This window comes from Typopeltis vanoorti, chromosome 5, assembly GCF_054136105.1.
Source record: "Typopeltis vanoorti isolate ZY-2024b chromosome 5, IOZ_Tvanoo_1.0, whole genome shotgun sequence".
Lineage (NCBI taxonomy): Eukaryota > Metazoa > Arthropoda > Arachnida > Uropygi > Thelyphonidae > Typopeltis > Typopeltis vanoorti.
This window is the reverse complement of record NC_143553.1, coordinates 32244498-32265278: the sequence shown is the minus strand read 5'-3', so window position 1 is coordinate 32265278 and position 20781 is coordinate 32244498. Positions and strand designations below refer to the sequence as shown.

General features: G+C 36.5%; 1 protein-coding gene across 9 annotated transcripts in view; it reads left to right on the top strand.

Annotated features, from left to right (window-relative positions):
• Positions 1-20781, top strand: part of LOC150106294 (N-acetyl-D-glucosamine kinase-like) — a 285728-nt gene that overhangs the window by 238812 nt on the left and 26135 nt on the right. For all 9 annotated transcript variants that reach the window (XM_090392325.1, XM_090392323.1, XM_090392318.1 and 6 more), the window contains one exon: positions 18489-18567. In XM_090392325.1, coding sequence (XP_090248451.1) covers positions 18489-18567 — 79 coding nt within the window. The remainder of the gene's footprint in view (positions 1-18488; positions 18568-20781) is intronic.

The window sequence follows — 20781 nt, the reverse complement described above, 5'->3', positions numbered from 1 at the left end:
ACGAGAAATTACACTATGATGGCAAATTACAATGAAAATTTAAAGGTATTTAATTAATGAATATTTCGTGTCGGTCTGTGGCAGGATACACAGTGAATGTTTTCAAATCCTTTCATGAAACAAATTGTGATAATAACAAAACTAAGCAATAATTCAATATTTATTTTTATTGAAAAATATTCCAAAATTTTTATAATTTCCAAACAAAAATTTGATTTTCACTAAAATTTTTCTCCTTTTTCTGTCGTACCCTCATATCTGTGATATTTATTTATCCACGAATTTACAAAAGGTGTAGCGTCCCATTCTTTTAATTCTTTGTCCCGCAGTAAATTAATCGTCATGAAATCAGAAATATGTTCAACTGTTAAACTGTTTCTAAGTTTTGAACATATCACGTTCATTAAACTAAAACCTCTTTCTGCTTCTGCGCTACTGACTGCTATAGTGTTAATTATTTTTCTAGCTGTTTTAATTGTTGTAGCAACTGATTCAGTTTTTCCCTTTATGTCATCCACAAAATCTCGAAAATCATTTTTATTTATCTGGTATTTCAAAACTTCAATTAATTGAACTAATTTTCTTTCACCTTCCATCCACTAACTCATTAATTTGTTGCTCATGCTTTCCTTGATTTGTTTTAAGAAGTTCAAAAGCACGTATTGTATGCTTTATTAACGTTTGAGCTTTGATTAAATTTGTTTTTCGGGATTGAAGGCTGATAGAAAGTAAAGAAAATTCTTCGAGAATATCTATCATTAGAGCCAGATCTTTAAAAAATTTTATATTTGTTAATCTTTTTGCCATACCGGTATACAGTCAACCCTCCTATAACACGGTTTCCATATAACGCAGAGCCAAAATTGCGACAGCCCTCGTATAACGCGGTACTCTTATAACGCAGTTTTCGTTCAACAACATTCCATCAACTTAATTAGTTTAAGAAGATTCTCTATAGCATGAATTTATCTATGTGTTAAATTTTTACAGTTGAAATTAACGGGAAATTCCCTTCTTTTTGGTGAAGGTACATCACCATTTTCCAATTTCAGTTATCAGGGAATTCCCCTATAAGCGAAGAAACGATGCGAGATTGTTCACAGTGCTCTGTTTTAATGCTTAAAATAGACCGTATGATTGGCTGTTGCGTATTTGCGTGAATTTTTTTCATCCAATAGCGCTGCCGAACTTTCACTTTTGCAACCACCCACTTTGTCATCAATTTTAAGTGCAACTTAGTAGGAAACTGTCTGTAAATCCGTGCAGACGTACATATCACGATTAGTGTTCAATAAAGTGCCTTTTGCTCGCTTAATTTGTGTTATCGTAATTGGACAACATTACACAATACTGTAGGTAATATTTTTTATTTGTTGTAATATAATAATAATAAAATAATTGTCAACCCAGGTTTGCATAATGTCAGACACAAAAGAAACAAGAAAACAGTTAAAAAGAAAGTTTATATCTCTTGAGGACAAAATCCAAATTTTAAATCGTTTAAAGGGTGGTTCCCATATAACGCGGTACGAATCAATCTGATTCGTACTAATTCTGAGTTTCTTATAGCGCGATTTCCATATAACGCGGTATACGGTTTCCATATAACGCGGCACGAATTAACCTGGTTTGCACGTTAAATCTGAGTTTCTTATAACACGGTTTCCATATAACGCGGTATGAATTAATCGCGTTATAGGATGGTTGACTGTAAACTGCAGACTGGGAAAAATGCTGATACAAAGCAGGATATGCTCACGATACTGCTTTAGCAGATCTCAAACTACGTGCGGCCCATCGTGGTCTGAGAACTCGCCCAATTTTAATAATCTCTATATCGAGTTCGTTTGCTATAGCTGCAGGTTCTATTTGATTGGTGATAAATTGAATAAATTTTATCTAAAAATATTTTAAAATGATTTTTTTGTTTTATATCAGTAATTGAATCGTCAAGTGCTAGCTGAAGCCTATGATTTAAACAATGCCAAACATTATTTTTGGAAATTTTTCCATTGATTTGGTAGCCACTCCAGACTTCCTCCCTAGCATTGTACTGGCACTGTCAGAACAAAAAGCTATTATATTTGCTTGTTAATATTCATAATCAAAACCAAATTGATTCAATGTGGACATTAAAATATTTTCTGCAGTTGTAGATATCAGTTCTTTCAATGCAACAAACAACATAACTGGATTGGAGATGGATGGTACACTACATTGTAAATAAATTACTAAATTATTTCTTTTCGAAATTGTGGACACCTCATCAATTATAATTATTATTATTATCCAGGCCTTCGTGGAGTCAAAAGATTGATCGTGGGAGGTCGTTTTTAGGAAATACAAAGTTTATCATACCACTCCTTGAACCCATTGACCATTCCCATTCCAACCACTCTCTCTCGGCAATGCATTCCAAGGTTCAACCATCCTCCATGCAAAGAAACCACTCCTCACCCTCTTGTGCACAGCCTCCTTTCATAACTTCCAGGGATGGCCCCCTAGTCATCGCTCCTTCCTGCCATTCCACGAAGTGAAGGAACTCTCCAATGTCTACCCTGTAATGCCTCTCAACAGTTTAAAAGTCTTGATCATATCATCCCCTCAGTCGATCCTCATAACTCATATTGTACAGTCCTGAAACCATCTTTATTATCTGCCTTTGTTATAATTTTTTAAATATTTTTATTCTAATTTCATTTGCAATATGCTCTGCAATATTTGTAGCACTATATCGTGTATGTAAGCAATTTCCTATGTCAACACCACATTTTGTTTGCAATTCTAGTGCCCCTTCAATATCTGCTAAGGGTCTATTTCGTTTTATTAAACTATACACAGTGTTAAATATTTTCACAGTAATTTCAATCAGTTTAGAATTCATTTTTTCCATTAAATTTGGTATAGCGTTATTGGCTGATTTCCTTCATAAATCCTGTACAAGACTATGTGATTTTCACAAATTATGTTCTCGAATTTTTTTCTCAAAGAAGCCTGTCTAGAACATTTATTGTTTCCATTTGGGACAATCAAATACATATTCCATTCTTTTGATACATGCACATATTTCTCTGCAGATACTCCTAAATGTCCTAAATTTCCAACTTTGAAACAATCTTTGCATCCCAATTTTCCTTCCTTTATATCTAGCCATTTATACTGTTCTAAAAAAGTTATTGGTTGTTTTTCACACCAACAATTCCGGAAGTGAAGGATTAAATTTTTCTCCTAATAAGGAATTTTCATTATCGTCACAGATCGAATCTTCTACAATATTTGAAGAATTTGATTCTTCACAAAGTTCTATTGTATCTTCAGATGTCTTTGTTTCTGCTTCTTCAAATTTTGTCCTTTTAATGTTTAAGAAGTTTTGTAAAAGAAGTTTTGGGGGTGCTTAAGGGTCAAAGCTGTATAACTGAGAGGAGACCTCCACATAGCCTTTAAAGGAATGCGGAGAACCGACCAGGGCTTCTGACCTAATGTCCAATCCTCACCTTCTCGTGGTGCACCCTGTTGGGTATCTACTTTGATACTGAACGAACGAGGATGGGCTGGCAATTTGGGATTTAGCCGACCAAATTGTATTCTTATTGGTTAAACCAAAATAAAAAATGATGGTACAACATGACAAAATTTCATGCCGGCTGGGGCGTCGCCCGGTTAAACAAGGCCCCCGTTGTTTTCGCCAGGGAACCAGGGCGAACAGCGAAAAGTCAGCTACTGGAACAAATCTGAAAACAAACCCCAACTCAACATCACCAGAGTTAAAGATCGGTACTATCAATGTAAGAAGCCTGAATGGCAAAGAAATGGAGCTAGCTGAGGAATTAGATAAGTACCAGATCGACATAATAGGGGTGACTGAAACAAAAAAGACCAAAACTGGTGAGATCTTTCTGAGCAATAAATACAAAATGTTATATTCAGGCAATGACAATCAAGGAAAAGAAGGAGTAGCCATAGTATTCAACACAAAATACGAGGCTAATCTTCTTGAATGGCAGTCAGTCTCAAGTAGAGTAATGTGGGCAAATATGAGAATGGGGAACTGGACAATGAGACTTATTTGTGCCTATGGTCCCACAGAAGGTTCTACTAAGGTAGAAGTGGAGGAATTTTTTGATGCTTTAGAAAAAGCAACTGACACAATGAAAAAGGAAAAGTTGGTCCTTGTTGGGGATCTAAATAGTAGAGTAGGAAATGATTGTGAGACATACAAAAATATTTTGGGAAAATTTGGAGAAAAGAGCAAAGCTAATAATAATGGCAAATATCTGTTGGATTTCTGCTCAGGACATGGACTGGTTATTACTAACACCATGTTCCAACATAAAAATCTGCACAAATTCACATGGAGAGAAGAGGCTAGGAATAAGAAAAGTCTCATTGACTATGTTATTGTTGATAGTGATGTTTTCTCCCTGGTGCAGGACACCAGAGTGTACAGAGGATTTGAAATTGGAAGTGATCACTATTTAGTCTTGAGCAGGATAAAATTGAATTTCATATTGAAAAGAATAACATGTAAGAAAGTTTTAAAGCGAATAAAAGTTGAGCAGCTCTCAGATGTGAACTGTAGACTAAAATACAGAAATATTATTGAAAAGAAAATGAAAGAGTTTGAGAACAGGAATCAAACCTTGGAGATTCAGTGGCAAACTCTGAAGGAAACATTGATTGATTCTGCCAGAGAGGCATGTGGTGAGGTTGTGTGCAAGGATAAAAAAATCAGAACTCCCTGGTGGACACAGGAAGTTAAAGAGGCAGTGAAGGAAAAGAAGAAAGCATATCAAAAGTTCCTGGCAAATAAGGCAGCTGTTACTCTTACAGAATACAGAGACAAATGTAAGAAAGCTAAACAGTGTGTAAAACTAGCTAAACAAAAGTCATGGGAGGACTTTGGCAAGAATATAGAAAATAAATATCAAGAAGGTGGCAAAATATTCTGGAGGTTGTTGAAGAAGCTTAGGAATGGAGGAAAGAGTGCTGTAAAAGGAATTAGAGATGATAAAGGTGAAATGAAAACAGGAGAAAAAGATATCCTTGAAGTATGGAGTAATTACTTTGAAAAACTGCTAAATGAAACAAGCAGTGATGACAGCACAGTGATAAAAAACACTGACCAGGCATGCAGTCAGGAATACATATCCATACTTGAAGTAGAAAAAGCCATCAAAGGCTTGAAATGTGGAAAGGCAGCAGGAGTAGATGATATTCGACCAGAAATGCTGAAGTATGGTGGTATAAGAGTCTTACAGTGGCTGCACTGCATAGTTCAGAAAGCCTGGACAGAGGGACGAATTCCCAATGATTGGAGTAGAGCTCTCATAGTACCCATATATAAAAAGGGAAATAAAACTGAATGTGAGAATTACAGAGGTATTTCCCTACTGAGTGTTCCTGGCAAGATCTATGCAAGTATACTTGAGAAACGGTTGAGAAGAATTGTGGAAGAAAAGCTTGGTGAAGAACAAGCTGGATTCAGGCCAAATAGAGGCTGTCAGGATCAGATCTTCACTTTACGACAAATAGTCGAGAAAGCATGGGAATATAACAAAGATCTGTATTTAAGTTTTGTCGATTTGGAAAAGGCATATGACAAGGTGCCAAGAGAGAAGCTATTCAATACGCTGCAGTTATATGGTGTCAATGGGGCATTATATCAAGCAATACTTAGTCTTTATTTGAGTTGTGAGTCAGCAGTTAGAATTGAAGGAAGTACAGGAAGATGGTTTAATGTTAAATCTGGTGTGAGACAAGGATGTACATTATCCCCCCTGTTATTCATTATCTATATGGATCACATTATGAAGGAATGTGGTATTAAACCTGATATCAAAATTGGAGATGTTAATGTCAGCTCTTTGCTTTATGCGGATGATGTTATACTTCTAAATAAATCCGCTACAAGTCTGCAAGATTCTCTGACTAAATTGAATAGCTGTTGTAATAGATATGGTATGAAGGTCAGCAATAAAAAGACAAAGACAATGAAAATAGGCAGAATCATTGAAAATGTCAACTGTGTTGTGAATGGAGAACCTGTGGAACAAGTAAAACATTTCAGCTACTTAGGCACAATTTTTACTGAAGATGGTAAACTAAATATAGAAATAGACAACAGAATCAGCAAAGCTGGTATCGTGGGAAGTCAATTGAATAAATTCATATGGAATAAGAAAGAAATTAGTCGGAACACTAAATTAGCTGTATACAAGACTGTGTTCAAACCAATTTTAACTTATGGATCTGAGAGCTGGGTCAGAAGTAAAACACTTGACCAAAGACTAGAGACCGCAGATATGAGAGTCCTGAGAAAGATTAGAGGCGTGAACAGATGGCATCAATGGCAATATCATATTAAAAATGAGGATATTAGGAAAGAACTTGACATTGTCAGCATCCAGGAATGCGTTAGCAGAGCTAATCTCAGATGGTATGGTCACTTAAATAGAATGGGAGAGGAAAGATTAGCAAAACAAGTGTTCTCTGCCAGGTTGGCAGGAAAACGACCCAGAGGAAGACCAAGATATAGGTGGATTGATACGGTACAAAGTGCCTTAGACGATAGAAATATAAGATCTGATAATGTTGGAGTCTTGACAAGTAACAGACTGATTTGGAGGAAAATTGTAGATAGGAAGTTAGTAATGATGTAATTTTTTCATGTAGTACTGTCATATCCTGTACACCCCTTGAGGGTACATGGCAGGAATTTGATGATGATGATGATGATGATGATGAAGTTTTGTAAATCGCTTTGCCTCTTCGACATTTTGAATAGCAAGGGCTGGAAAAAAAAATTTTTCTCAACATTTTTCTAATGTAAAGGCATTATGTTGTTCTTACATACATTTATTCAAAAACAGAAGAATATTTATTGTTGCTTATTTCTATTTAATTTTTTCAACTAACGGCTATCCGCTTTTTTGACCACAAAACTCTAACCCTGATTAAAATTATTTTAATTATAAACAAAAAAAAAAAAAAACGAAATAAAAACATATAAAGAAAATTTTCCTATGTTACCTACAACTTACCTATCCTATAACCTATTTTACCTACAACAATTATTATGTATTATCAAATGAAATCCTGAATAAAATAAAAAAATGTAACATTAATATTACGACTCTCGTAGATAGGCTTATACGTTGGTTATACATTTCTAAATAACTTAGGGAATTAAAACAACGTAGATCCGAATATAAATTAAATAATACTTTAATAGATATTTCCGATATTTCGGCAATGTCTCATTGCCATTTTCTAAAGGAACTTAACAAAAGGCAGGAGCACAAACAAGCTCTAACAATATAGTAACTGGAAATGAAGATATGAAGCTATCTTTCTCCTAGAAGTCCTGATGGTGCCCTCTGGCGGGCTAAGTAGGCATTCTTGGCCGTTGGGCTGAAGGTCTGCTGATGTATGCCTCCCAAATTTGGGGCAGTCGCATACAACCAAATTTGTTGAGGTTTGGAGAGTTTCTTAGGGCAGAGGCTGATTCCATAAATAATCTTTCGAATTTATATTTGCTCCGGTGTATTATTTTTGCTTTCTTCCACCGTATTCTGTGGCGAGTATCCAGAGCATGGTCTGCAAGACCAGAATGGCTATATTTGAAAAACCGGATGTAGTCCTTGTGTTCAGAAATTCTGATATTCGCTGTCCTGCCTGTTTGGCCAAAGTACGATAGTTTACAACTGCAAGGGACCTGGTATACACCAGGTAGGTCTAGGGGAAGTGGTTGGTCTTTGGTAGAGCGGATAAGGGATGCCAATTTTCTGTAAGGCCTGTAACAGGAGGTGAGGTCATGTTTTTTTAGAATTCTGGTAATTTTTTCTGAGGTGCCTCGGATGTAGGGGATGATGATGGATTTAGAGTAATCTTTTTTGTGGAGGGGGGGCTGTGGTTTGTAGGTTTTAATATTTTTTGGATTTTTTTTGGGGGGGGGGGTAGCCATTGGCTGAGAAAGTGTTTAGGATGTGATTTAGTTCAGTGTTAAGGGCTATGTCGTTAGAACAGATTAGTTTAGCCCTGTTGTATTGTGTTTTTACCACTCCATATTGTTGTGAGGGGGGGGGGGGGGTGAGATTGTTGGTGGATGTATCTGCCTGTATGGGTGGGTTTTCTGTAAACTGAGAAAACCAAAGTTCCATCAGGCTGGCGGGCGACTAGTGTGTCTAGGAAGGGGAGGCAGTTGTTTTCCTCTTTTTCCAGGGTGAACTTGATTCTGGCGTGTTGGTTGTTTAAGTGTGTGAGGAAGGAGAGGAGTGTTTCAGAGCCATGTGGCCAAATAGCGAACACATCATCAACGTAGCGAAGCCATATGGTTGGTTTTTGTGGGGCAGAGGCTAAAGCTTTTTCCTCAAAGGTCTCCATAAAGAAATTGGCTAAGGGTGGGGAGAGTGGTGAGCCCATGGCTGTCCCCTCTATTTGTTTGTAGAATTTTCCCTGCCAAACGAAATAGCCTGAGTTCATTGTGAACTGAAATAGGGCTGAGATATCGGGAGAAAATTTAGCTTGGATTAGCTCTAAAGTTTCCTTGAGTGGGACATTGGTGAATAAGGAGGAGATGTCGAAGCTGACCATTATGTCATTATGTTGGAGTGTAAGGTTTTCTATGCTGGCTTTGAAGTGGGCTGAGTTTTTTATGTGTGATGGTGTGTTGCCAGTATAGTGTGTGAGCTCTTTGGCTAAATATTTAGCTAATTTGTATGTGGGGGAATCAATGCCATCCACTATGGGACGTAATGGCACATTTTCTTTATGTATTTTTGGGAGTCCGTAAATACGGGGGGGTATAGAGTTAAATGGTTTTAATCTGTTGGTAACTTCTACAGGCCAAGAAGTGACTTTCTTAAGGAGGCTGTGAAGTTTTCTTATTTGTGAGTTGGTGGGATTGTAATTGATAGGGAGGTAAGTAGCCCGATCTAATAGGAGAGCATTCCCCCCCTCCACAAAAAAGATTACTCTAAATCCATCATCATCCCCTACATCCGAGGCACCTCAGAAAAAATTACCAGAATTCTAAAAAAACATGACCTCACCTCCTGTTACAGGCCTTACAGAAAATTGGCATCCCTTATCCGCTCTACCAAAGACCAACCACTTCCCCTAGACCTACCTGGTGTATACCAGGTCCCTTGCAGTTGTAAACTGTCGTACTTTGGCCAAACAGGCAGGACAGCGAATATCAGAATTTCTGAACACAAGGACTACATCCGGTTTTACAAATATAGCCATTCTGGTCTTGCAGACCATGCTCTGGATACTCGCCACAGAATACGGTGGAAGAAAGCAAAAATAATACACCAGAGCAAATATAAATTCGAAAGATTATTTATGGAATCAGCCTCTGCCCTAAGAAACTCTCCAAACCTCAACAAATTTGGTTGTATGCGACTGCCCCAAATTTGGGAGGCATACATCAGCAGACCTTCAGCCCAACGGCCAAGAATGCCTACTTAGCCCGCCAGAGGGCACCATCAGGACTTCTAGGAGAAAGATAGCTTCATATCTTCATTTCCAGTTACTATATTGTTAGAGCTTGTTTGTGCTCCTGCCTTTTGTTAAGTTCCTTTAGAAAATGGCAATGAGACATTGCCGAAATATCGGAAATATCTATTAAAGTATTATTTAATTTATATTCGGATCTACGTTGTTTTAATTCCCTAAGTTATTTAGTAATATTACGACTCGTTTATGACTGGCACAATTATACACTGTGAGTAGTTGATCAAATGATCCGAGACTGTAGCCATCACGACAAATTTTTATATTTATCAATAGTGCAACAATGATGCAAGTTCTTGGAAATTTGCTGAAAAATAAGGCATTATTGTTTATTCAAATGCCCAGTACAGGTGTTTTGACAACGTGTTTGTGTTTTAATGAATACAGACATTGTTTAGTAAATAAAATCATTTCCAAATTCCCGTTCGTAAATTGAGTTTGTGTTTTGTGAATTCTCCTTTATGCATTTATTTTTGATGATAATAATAATAATATATGTAAGTGTTTATTATACAATTTCAAAATATTTATGAGAAAAAGTATATACTATCATTCATCATCTATCCTTTTATAAAGAATTTTAATAACCGGCTCGCACGAGCCAGTCCCAACGCACCAAATGACTGTATTTCAATCTCCTGATTGCAACATATTGCATTAGCCAATCATACACAACACCCAGAAGCTATTGCATCATTGGCTGATGCAATGTATTATAGTTGAGTCATGACATTGCTTTTGTGAGATGATACAATCATTATAAAGGGAAGTCTCATAGGGTGAGCAAGTGTTTGTGTGATTTCCTGGGTAACACTCCCATTTACATTATAAATATTACACAAGTGATCCTTGCAGTGTAAATCCAGCAGTAGTGATGTGCCTCATGCCTGTGTTAATAGTGCAAATAACTTTTGTTACATTTGCAAGCAAGAAAAAGGTCATCATTCCGTTAGTAACAGCTTTATTTCTGTTGTAAGATATGAAACATATGAAAAAACCAGTGTTTTTATGTGAAACATTCAAAAGAAATGCACTCCAGCTCTTTTCTTTTGCCTATATAAAAGTATAGTATGGCAGGAAGAAAAAAAAAACAGTACTGAACTCCAACACCTATTTACCTATCGTAGTTATTCAGTGCCTTTTTTTTTTTTTTTTTTTTTTTTGTGCCATACTGTATTAAGCAGTTGTGTTATGTAGTATTCAGGATAACCAGAAATTTCATAAAGACTAAATTGTGAATTAATATACATATCATATTTTATATAGATTGAGTTTTGTTATAAGGACATCTACATTTCTATTTAGATTGCATAATTTTTATTTTCCTCATTTTACACATTTCCTTGATGCTACTATTATTAAAACACTTGTGAAACCGGATGTAGTCCTTGTGTTCAGAAATTCTGATATTCGCTGTCCTGCCTGTTTGGCCAAAGTAAGACAGATACTTTGGCCAAACAGGCAGGACAGCGAATATCAGAATTTCTGAACACAAGGACTACATCCGGTTTCACAAGTACAGCCATTCTGGTCTTGCGGACCATGCTCTGGATACACGCCACAGAATACGGTGGAAGAAAGCTACAGTAATACACCGTAGCAAATACAAATACGAAAGACTATTTATGGAATCAGCCTCAGCCCTAAGAAATTCTCCAAACCTCAACAAATTTGGTTGTATGCGACTGCCCCAAATTTGGGAGGCTTACATCAGCAGACCTTCAGCCCAACGGCCAAGAACACCTACTTAGCCCGCTAGAGGGCACCATCAGGACTTTTAGGAGAACAATAGCTTCATCTCTTCATTCCCAGTTACTGTGTTTGTAGTGCCTACGTGCACGTGCTTTTTTTGTAAGTTCCTTTAGAAGATGGCAATGTGACATTGCCGAAATATCGGAAAATATTCATTAAAGTATAATTTAATTTATATCCTTAACTACGTTGTTCAATTCCTTAAGTGTTTTAATAATGCATAACCAACGTATAAGCCTGTCTACGAGAATCCTTAATGCTACATTTAATATGTAGTAGTCCCTTCAGAAATATAAAATGGGAACTGCACTGTATTTATAGAAAATGCATGCCAAAAACTGAATGTTGTGTGATAGAAGCAGAGTGAATAGGTCATTTAATTGATGTCATTGTTTTCTGCATGAAGTGAAGAATTTTAAGAAATCTCTTGGGACTCTACCCCAGATATGAAAACAGTATTCTGCTCAGAGAGATTATTATTGTTACCAGAAATTTCTAGTGAGTCAGTGCTCATCGAGAGAAGAGTATCATATCACTTGAACCAGCTGTCATACCTTTTCTTGTATTCATTCACACTACCTTCATTGGTCATCTCCAAAGGCAAGCCATTCCGATCATTCACTGCTCTATGAGAGAAAAATCTAGCTCTCACACATTTTTGATTGTATTCATTTTCAACTTCCATGGATGTCCTGTCCCTCACCCTCCATAAATTAAAAATTACATCTACTGGTATCATATATGACCCTTTCAGAAGATTGTAACACTCTATCATATCACCCTTCTTTCTCCTATTTGTTACTGTTTGCGTCCATAAATTCTCAGTGAGCTCATAATCTACAATTCACAGTCTTGATATCATCTCTAACACTCCCCTTTCACTCTCTGCTGCATCTGCACACACTAGTCAGGTGAATTCATATCAAGGCCTTGTAAAGAGGCAAAATTACTTCCTTATCCTTACATGCCATTGTTCATTCCACCATTGCAATTATCCTCTGAGTTGCATTTGCATTCCTTGCTACATGGCCCTTGAACTTTAACTTCCTATTTGCTAACACTCCAAGATCCCTAGCCTAATCAGTTTATTCTACCATAATGCCACCAATATAATACACCACTGAATATATCATTACACTAAAGTACATAACTTTACATTTACTAACATTAAACTGATAGCCATTTTCACATGCCCACAATTCCAGCCTATTCCTATCATTCTGAAAGTGCTGCATATCAGTCACGTTCCTGAATACCCTGCCTATCTTTGCAATGATGCAAAGATAGGCAAGGTATTCAGGAATTTCACCATATGAAACCAGTGAAATCCTTCCCAGCATCATTAATGTAAAGATTGAAGAACAGTGGACTAAGGACTGATCCCTATGGTACACCTTAAATCTTACAGACTCAGATCTTCCATACATTTATCCAAACTAGTAGTTTTTAAATCCAATACTATATCCTCCAACTTATGCAACAGCCATCCATGCTGTATCCTGTCAAAAGCTTTAGCAAAGTCCAAAAGTATTATAGCATATCCATTACCCCCCTTTGTCTAACTCAAATCCATTGCCTTTTTTTTCTCATAAACTTGAGTTTCTTCATCTAGTGAAGCCATAGCATTAAACTCCATATTGCTTACACCAAGCTGATAGTTCTTAGCAAAATGGGCACACATAGTTAAACAATCTTTTCTGTATTTGTACCTGCATATGATCTGCATTCAGTAGTTATTCTTTCACATTCATTCTTTCTTTACTTGCAGCATAATTATAGAATTATTTTCGATTGCCTTTAGCTTGAAGAGACGGGTTGCTTTTCATATCTAGAAATAGTTTTCCATACAATATGTATGATAATTTTCATAGCTCGCATCATCCTTATGTACACAGTATTCCTTCTGTATTATTATTTTCTTAAGAATCTCTTGTTAAATGAGACTGCACACATATTTTGCACCTACCTATTTATTCTTCACACTAGAGAGACATTCCAATATTGCATTATTTAAGTATTTTTAAATGCATATCAAGTGCTTCTGATATCTTTCCCATCTAGCAGCTGATACCATGGGACTAAACCTAGTATACTCCTCAGTGGTCATAATTTCTTGCTTTGTAGTTCAGCATACAACCTTTTCAAAATGGAATATCCATGTACTTAGCCACTCACCATGTCAGGAAAGCATAATTGTCACCATACATCCAGAGGCAGAACAGTCGCATCTTTAATGGAAATCCCCTTCTGATGCTATAATCAGTTCTAACATTCCTTGATCTTAAGTTATTTTTGTTAAATAATTTTTGTTAAATATCTTTGTATAAAAAAAAAACTTCCTCACATAATGCAGGTGAGGAAGTTTTTTTTTTTTTGCAATGGTTCAATAAATTCAGTTTGTTTCTTCCCATAAGATGTCACCCATGATTACTCATCTAGTACCCATCAGGTTGATTTGGTGATGCATTGTATCATCACCAACAACTGATCCATTAGGTCTGTAACAGCACCCCGCTATGTATTTAATCATGTTAGAATCCACCTCACAGTAGGTAGCTTCAAACTCACTGCTGTGTGGGAAATTTTTACTAGTATCGCAGTCTTAGCTTTTTACCCTAACTGGATTAAAATCATCTCATATCACTAGCAGCATTCTAAAATACTTGGTCATGTGTTCTAGGCAATTATTTTAGAATGCTGCTAGTCAGTAATTGTCAATAGTGTTGAATAATGGGAAAAACAAAAGCTCTTTGGGAGTTTGATAAAGGGCTTATTGTGGGTGCTTGTCTGGCTGGAGCCATGCAGCCAGACAGGCTGCATGGCTCCAGCCTGAAAACAGTAGTTGACTAGTTTCTCAAAAGGCGAGATATCGTGGGTGTTTAATTAGTGGAAAAAATCCTACATTGCTTGTTTAAGAGGCATAACTATGGTTTTAAGACAGTCAGGAATGAGTTCGCCATCATCTGAAATGTCTTGCTTGGACAAACAGAAGCTAGTATCTAGTAATTGCATGCAGCAACTGACTGAAGCATTTAATGATGGCTGTTCCTGATCCATATTTTACTGACTTATGTGCAGAGAATAAAAGAGAATCGGTATTTGCAGTCACATGCCTATATGGAAACCACTGATTTCTGCAGAACTGAAAATTTAGTCTGCAATGGTGTGAGGAACACCATGACTGGAAGACTGTAAAAAAGCCATGTGATCTGTCAAGTCATGGTACACCTTGTTCTATACTGATGGTAGGCAGAGAGTTTGGCAGGAGCCCTATGAAGCAATGAGCCCAGCTTGCCTTGTAAACACAACTCAAGGTTTTGAAGGTGGTGTTATGGTGTGGGGCATGTTCTTTTGGTACAGAACAAGTTCCTGATATTGCTGGAAGTTTGGGTGTCGTCCAAGGAATATCTGAACATTGGTGCCCATCAAGTCTATCCCGCAATGTTGACTTTTTATCCAGCAGGTGTTGGGTGTTTGGATGACAGTGCTACTGTCCATCATGCAAGATTTGCTCAGCAGTGGTTCAGTGAGCATGGCAGCAACTTCCGTCATCTTCCCTTGCCACCACAAAGCCCAGATCTAAATCCCATTGAGAATGTATGGGATATGCTAGAAAAAATATCCAGGAGCAAAGTCCTCTTCTGTCAAATCTGAGCCAGTTAAAGGATTTCCTAATAAACATTATGTTGTAGATGTAATCCAACACCTTGTGAAATCGATGCCAAACCATATATGTGCTGTAATTCATGCTAAAGGATGTCCAACATAATATTAAATTAAATAAAATTTTCTAATTCAGTGGCTGGTATGTGTATATCTGTCTCTGAGAGTCAGTTCTCACTAATGCCTACAGTTTATGGTCCCCAACATATCCAAGACAGCAAGTTCTCAATTGTTCCTGATACTCTTGGCATTTGTGTACAGATATAATAAATTACCTCCTGGCTTTTTCCCCCCCCCCCTATATACCTCTGCTGTAGTCTGTATGATGCAGATGGACAGCTTTCAGATTCCTGTTCATATCTAATGCTTCACTTATGCAGATATCCTTACATGTACTAAATAAGCCCGAACTGGACAAACAGCACTTCATCATCTTCATATGTAAGTGTATTCATATCATTAACATAGGTGAATAACTTAGTCACTCCTATACATAGATTCTCACCATTCCTCCTATCATGATCTAGTTCCCCTAACTCCATATTAGTTCTCATAACAATAAATAATTTCTCAGACTCCTGATCTCAAATGCATTCAAGTGCAGGTTATCCCTCTTATATAAATCAGTTTTTCCTTCATTCTCACCCAACACATCCAAAAACTTGCATTCATTCCTTCTACACAGTCTATACAGTAAATCATTTACCACCATAACCCTTTCTTAATTCACTACTGTCATATCTTGTTGACAAATTAACGAACTGGTTCTATTTGAAGGTAAGAGCAAAGTTGGAAAGAGTTCTTTAGAAATAAGACAGAATTTGATTTTACTAACTTTGAAGCAACAGGATTATCCAACAAGAGTGGTTTGGGTACAATTTAGAAGTTGGATATTATTGAAGGTATGAGTCAAAAGGGAAATTCTTTGAAAGAAGTAAGACCAGATTGCTAACATCAAAGTTAACATTATCAGATCCCCCAATGAAGAATGGAAAGATGTATATCTCACCAACAAACTGATTTCCCAGTTTGTTGGTGAGATAACTGACAGTACTTTTAACTGAAGGTACAGTTACATAGCGCTATGCTAAAATCCACCTGACACACTAACTCATTCAAGGGTTGGTTAAAATTGAGGAATTACTGTGTTTGATTAGTGTGTCAGGTGATTTTGGGCATAGCACCATGTAACTGTACCTTCAGTTAAAAGTACTCTCGGTTATTTCACCAACAAACTGATTTCCCAGTGTAATTGGTTAAATGAGGGATTATTGTATGCTACAGGTTTTGTTCGCTTAAGTTTGTGTTGTACAGTTTGTCAGATAAGAGAAGGAAGTGTAACATACTGTCATAAGCAAAACTGAGGATGAGAAGAGAAATGAATTGAAGGTCATTCAGAAGGAAGAAAGCAGGTAATAGAATAGAGGTATGTAATCCCTACCCTGGAAATGGTTACAAAATTTCATATAGCATAACACATGATGGTGCAATTAGATCATCATCAAATTCCTGATATGTATCCTCAAGAATTTTACAAGACACTTTGATAGAACTACATGATAAGTTTGCGTTATTATTATTGTCTGTTGATATATTCCTCCAAATTAGTCTATTTGTCAAGGCTCCACATAAATAGGATATAGTTAGATTCATGTTGGTCAAGAATTGTTTGAGTGAGGCAGTATCGGAGTGCATACCCAGGGTCAGTAGGGATTAAGTGGATGACTAGCAATATACAGCAGGAGCTGGAAAAAAAAAAAAAAAACATTGTGTAAGGAATATAAACAACAAGGTGATCAGCTCACCCATGAGCAGTATAAAGCACAAGCAAGAATGATAACTAGTATGGTAAGGAAGGCTAAATCTTACAAGATGGTTACAGAATTTCATATAGCAGAACATGGTGTTGACTTTGCAGTTACTAAGGACAGAGACTGACATGAGCATTAAGGTAGATGTTGAACTGGAGGTACTCAGTATATTTAAAAATATCATTATGAATACAGCAGTGGGCCCAGATGGTATCTGTTTATGTGCTATGAGAATGAGCAAGTAAACTGGCAGTGCTTCTCATGAAGTTGTTTAATCTAAGGCTGAGCTCTGGCAATGTTCCAAGGGAGGAAAGAGAGAGTAAGATAGTTCCATTACATAAAGGTGGCTCCAAGTAGCAAATTACAGATCAGTCAGTATCTCTAGAGTGGTGGTTAAAATATTGGAAAAGTTGGTGAAAAGTAAAAATTCAGGAATGCATGGATAGGAATATGATACTTTATATGGGGCAGCATGGCTTTGTAAAAGTTAGGTCCTGTCTGAGTAATTTATTCACATTTTATTATATGGTGACAGCAGAATTGGATAAAGTAAATGGCTACACCATGATACTGCTGTCACCTTACGGAGTAGTTTATATTCAAATAAAAAATTAAGCACACATTTTGAAATAAATGAACGGAAATCATATCATTGTGACTATCATCAGTTGGCTGAGGAATGTGTGGATAGGAATGTGATACTTTAAAGGGAGCAGCATGGCTTTGTAAAAGGTGATATGAGGCTGGTGGCATGGATATGCGGGTCGTGAAGTGGAATCAAGACAAATGAAGATAACTAGTGGAGTGCCCCAGGGCTCTGTACTAGGACCACTACTCTTTAATTTGTATATTAATGATATAGTAGACGATTTGAAGAGAGACATTCAGCTGTTTGCTGATGATGCAAAACTAGAGAGACCAGTAGTTGATAAAGGTGATGTAGATATCGTACAAGATGATTTAAATAAATTGACAGTGTGGGCAAATGACAATGGTTGTCAATTCATTATAAAATGTAAGGTAATGCACTTCAGGGTGAAAAGATTACACACTTCATATCACATTGATGGTAGTGGTTTACAAGAAACTGATGAGGCTAGGGATCTGTGATGCTGGATAGAGATTTTAAATTCAGAGGACATATTGCAAGAGATGGCAAAATTGCTCAGATGATTATTTGGATTCTGAAGAGCAAAGATAGGGGGCTTATTATTCCTCTTTATAAGACTATGATTCAGCCACATGTTGACTACTGTTTACAGATTTGGTCACCTGCATCTCCCACGATGAGTCTTTTGACTCAATGGAGTGCCCATATAAATAATAATAGCAAAGCAATTTCACAATAGTGAAGTTGCTATGTTGATGATGCAGTGGGTTAAACCCAATAAATAGCCATTTAATTATTAAATTGTTAAGATGACTATAAGTTTTATGGTATCAAACTTTTTCTGGTAATAGTAATTTCGTCTGTAATGCATATTCACATTTTTAATGCACTCAACTTTCACTATATCAAATACTGTTATAATGTAGTAACCCACTACAAATACACTATCAAAAATTTCCAATGCACTAATGCCGTTTTAAAGGAAATTTGCTGTGGCACATCTTCCCATATAATAAACTATCCTTTTGGTTCCTATGGGTTTGCTATAGTGAAAGTTGCCTGTTCAAGCTGTTGTATTATTGCCTGTTGATGTTTGTATTTACATATTGATTTTTGAATACTTCTTTTGTATGTAGAGTTTACTTGAAAATGATGGTGGACTTCCAATTCTGTGTGTTGGGTCAGTTTTTAAGAGTTGGCCTATACTGAAAGAAGGTAAGTATACTTGCACATAACCACAGATTTTTTTTTTTTTTTACATTTAGATTCTCAAGAAAAATATTAACAGATTCAGAAGGTTTGTGCATTAGAAACTAACATGTGTGATGTTAAGATGTAAAATAATAGACAATGAATTGTCTATTATTTTATACCCTCATCTGAATAAAATTGATCCATCCACTCTAGAAATCTAGAAAACTTTCATGATGCATATTAACCATTTTGAGAGCATGCCTTTATCAACAGATTTTTATAATATAAAATCTTAGAGAGAGAAATGCAGATGTTACCACAAGCAGCATTGATTACAGATCTTAAGCAGAGTGATACAAGTCACAGTGTATTTGATTGTCATCCAATTACTCCACTCCCCCATGCAGCTGGGGATCAGTGATTAGGAAGATTTACTCACACATCAATATATAGGCTTATATGATAGATAATAGGACAGTGTGTGTCTCCTGAGCATATACATACTGAGAAGAAGGTGTATTATTATTATTATTATCATCAACATCCGACCTCCATGGAGGTCGGGTGTTGATAATAATAATAATAATACATCAGAGACTCATCGTGGGAGGTACTCACTATTACATACAATGCTTATCCAACCTCGTCTTAAACTGATTCAATGTGTCCACATCCAGAACACACTCAGGCAATGCATTCCACTCACCAACCACCCTCCATGCAAAGAACCTGCTTCTCACTCCTTTGCTCACTCCCTCCTTATACAGTTTTCAGCAATGGCCTCTTGTTCTACTTCCCTCTCCAATTCTATGAAAACTCTTCCATATTTACCTGATAACAACCCCTGACCAGTTTATATGTCTCAATCATATCCCCCCCCTCATCCTCCTATTCCCGAGGCTCTGCAACTTACATTCCCTCAATCTGTCCTCGTACTCCACATTCCAAAGACCACTGACTACCTTTGTGAATCTTCTCTGTACCCTTTTCCAACATATCCTTGTCACCATGAAAACCCAGCGACCAAATTGTGCACAATAATCCATATGAGGCCTGATCAAGGCCTTATACAATGGAATCATAACCTCTCTATTTCTGCATGTCAGGGTTCTCCGCATCATTGCCATTATTCGATGTGATGTCTTCACAACTTGTGCAATGTGGCCCCTGAATTTCAGGTCCTTGTCCACCATCACACCTAGATCTCTCACCTCCTCCTTCTGTTAAAGTTTCCCCACCAAGTGTATACTTGGCATCCCATCGTTGCTTACCAAATCTCAAAACCTTATACTTGGCAACATTGAACTGACAGTTCCACTTACCTGCCCATTCATGCAATCTATTCAAATCCTCTTGTAAGGTGTGTGTGTGTGTGCGTGCGTGTGTGTGTGTGCATATTCAGAAAATCATATTTAATTTGACATACCCTTTAATCCAAAGCAGCATCCCATTCCTCAGCCAACTGATTATAGTCACAATCATATGATTTCAGTTAATTTATTACAAAATGTGTGCTTAATTTTTAATTTGAACATAAACTACTCCATCATTGCCATTATTCGTTTTGATTTATTCAGAGTTTACAATAATTATAGCCACCAAGAAAATATTTTCTTTTTTGCCTTTTCCTTTCGTTGTTAAAACTATTTCAGACTTTTCAATAGCAGATTGTATTTTCAGAACACATCATGAGTGGTTTATTTGACTTCCAGTATGACTGCATGTTTATTAATGTTAAAATTAGATTTTATTAAACTAACAATAACACCCGGGAAGTTTTGTAAGTCATTACACTTTCATCATCTGGGGTACAAGACTTCTATAAAAAGAACTGGAAAAAATAATTAACAAGCGTCTAGTGCAGGGGTCAGCAACCGGTGTCCCAAATGTGCATTTTTGGTAGCCCATAAAAAGTTGACCATACTTACATGGCATGTGGCCCGTATATTGAATTATTTAAATAATACATTTTATGTAATATGAATAATAAATTAAAAATAATTTTATACCTATACTTCATGTGCTACTTTCCTGTGCAACTTGGAAATACAAACAAAAGGAAACTTTTGTTGGTATTATTGAAGATTTATAAACGGAAGTTTCAACAAGATTTGTTGATTTTCATAAAAATAGCATCGAAATGCGATTATTTTTGAACACTTTTAATGTAGACATTGATGACATACCAAACCAACTACAGATGGAAGTTTTGGAATTACAGCACAATGAAACATT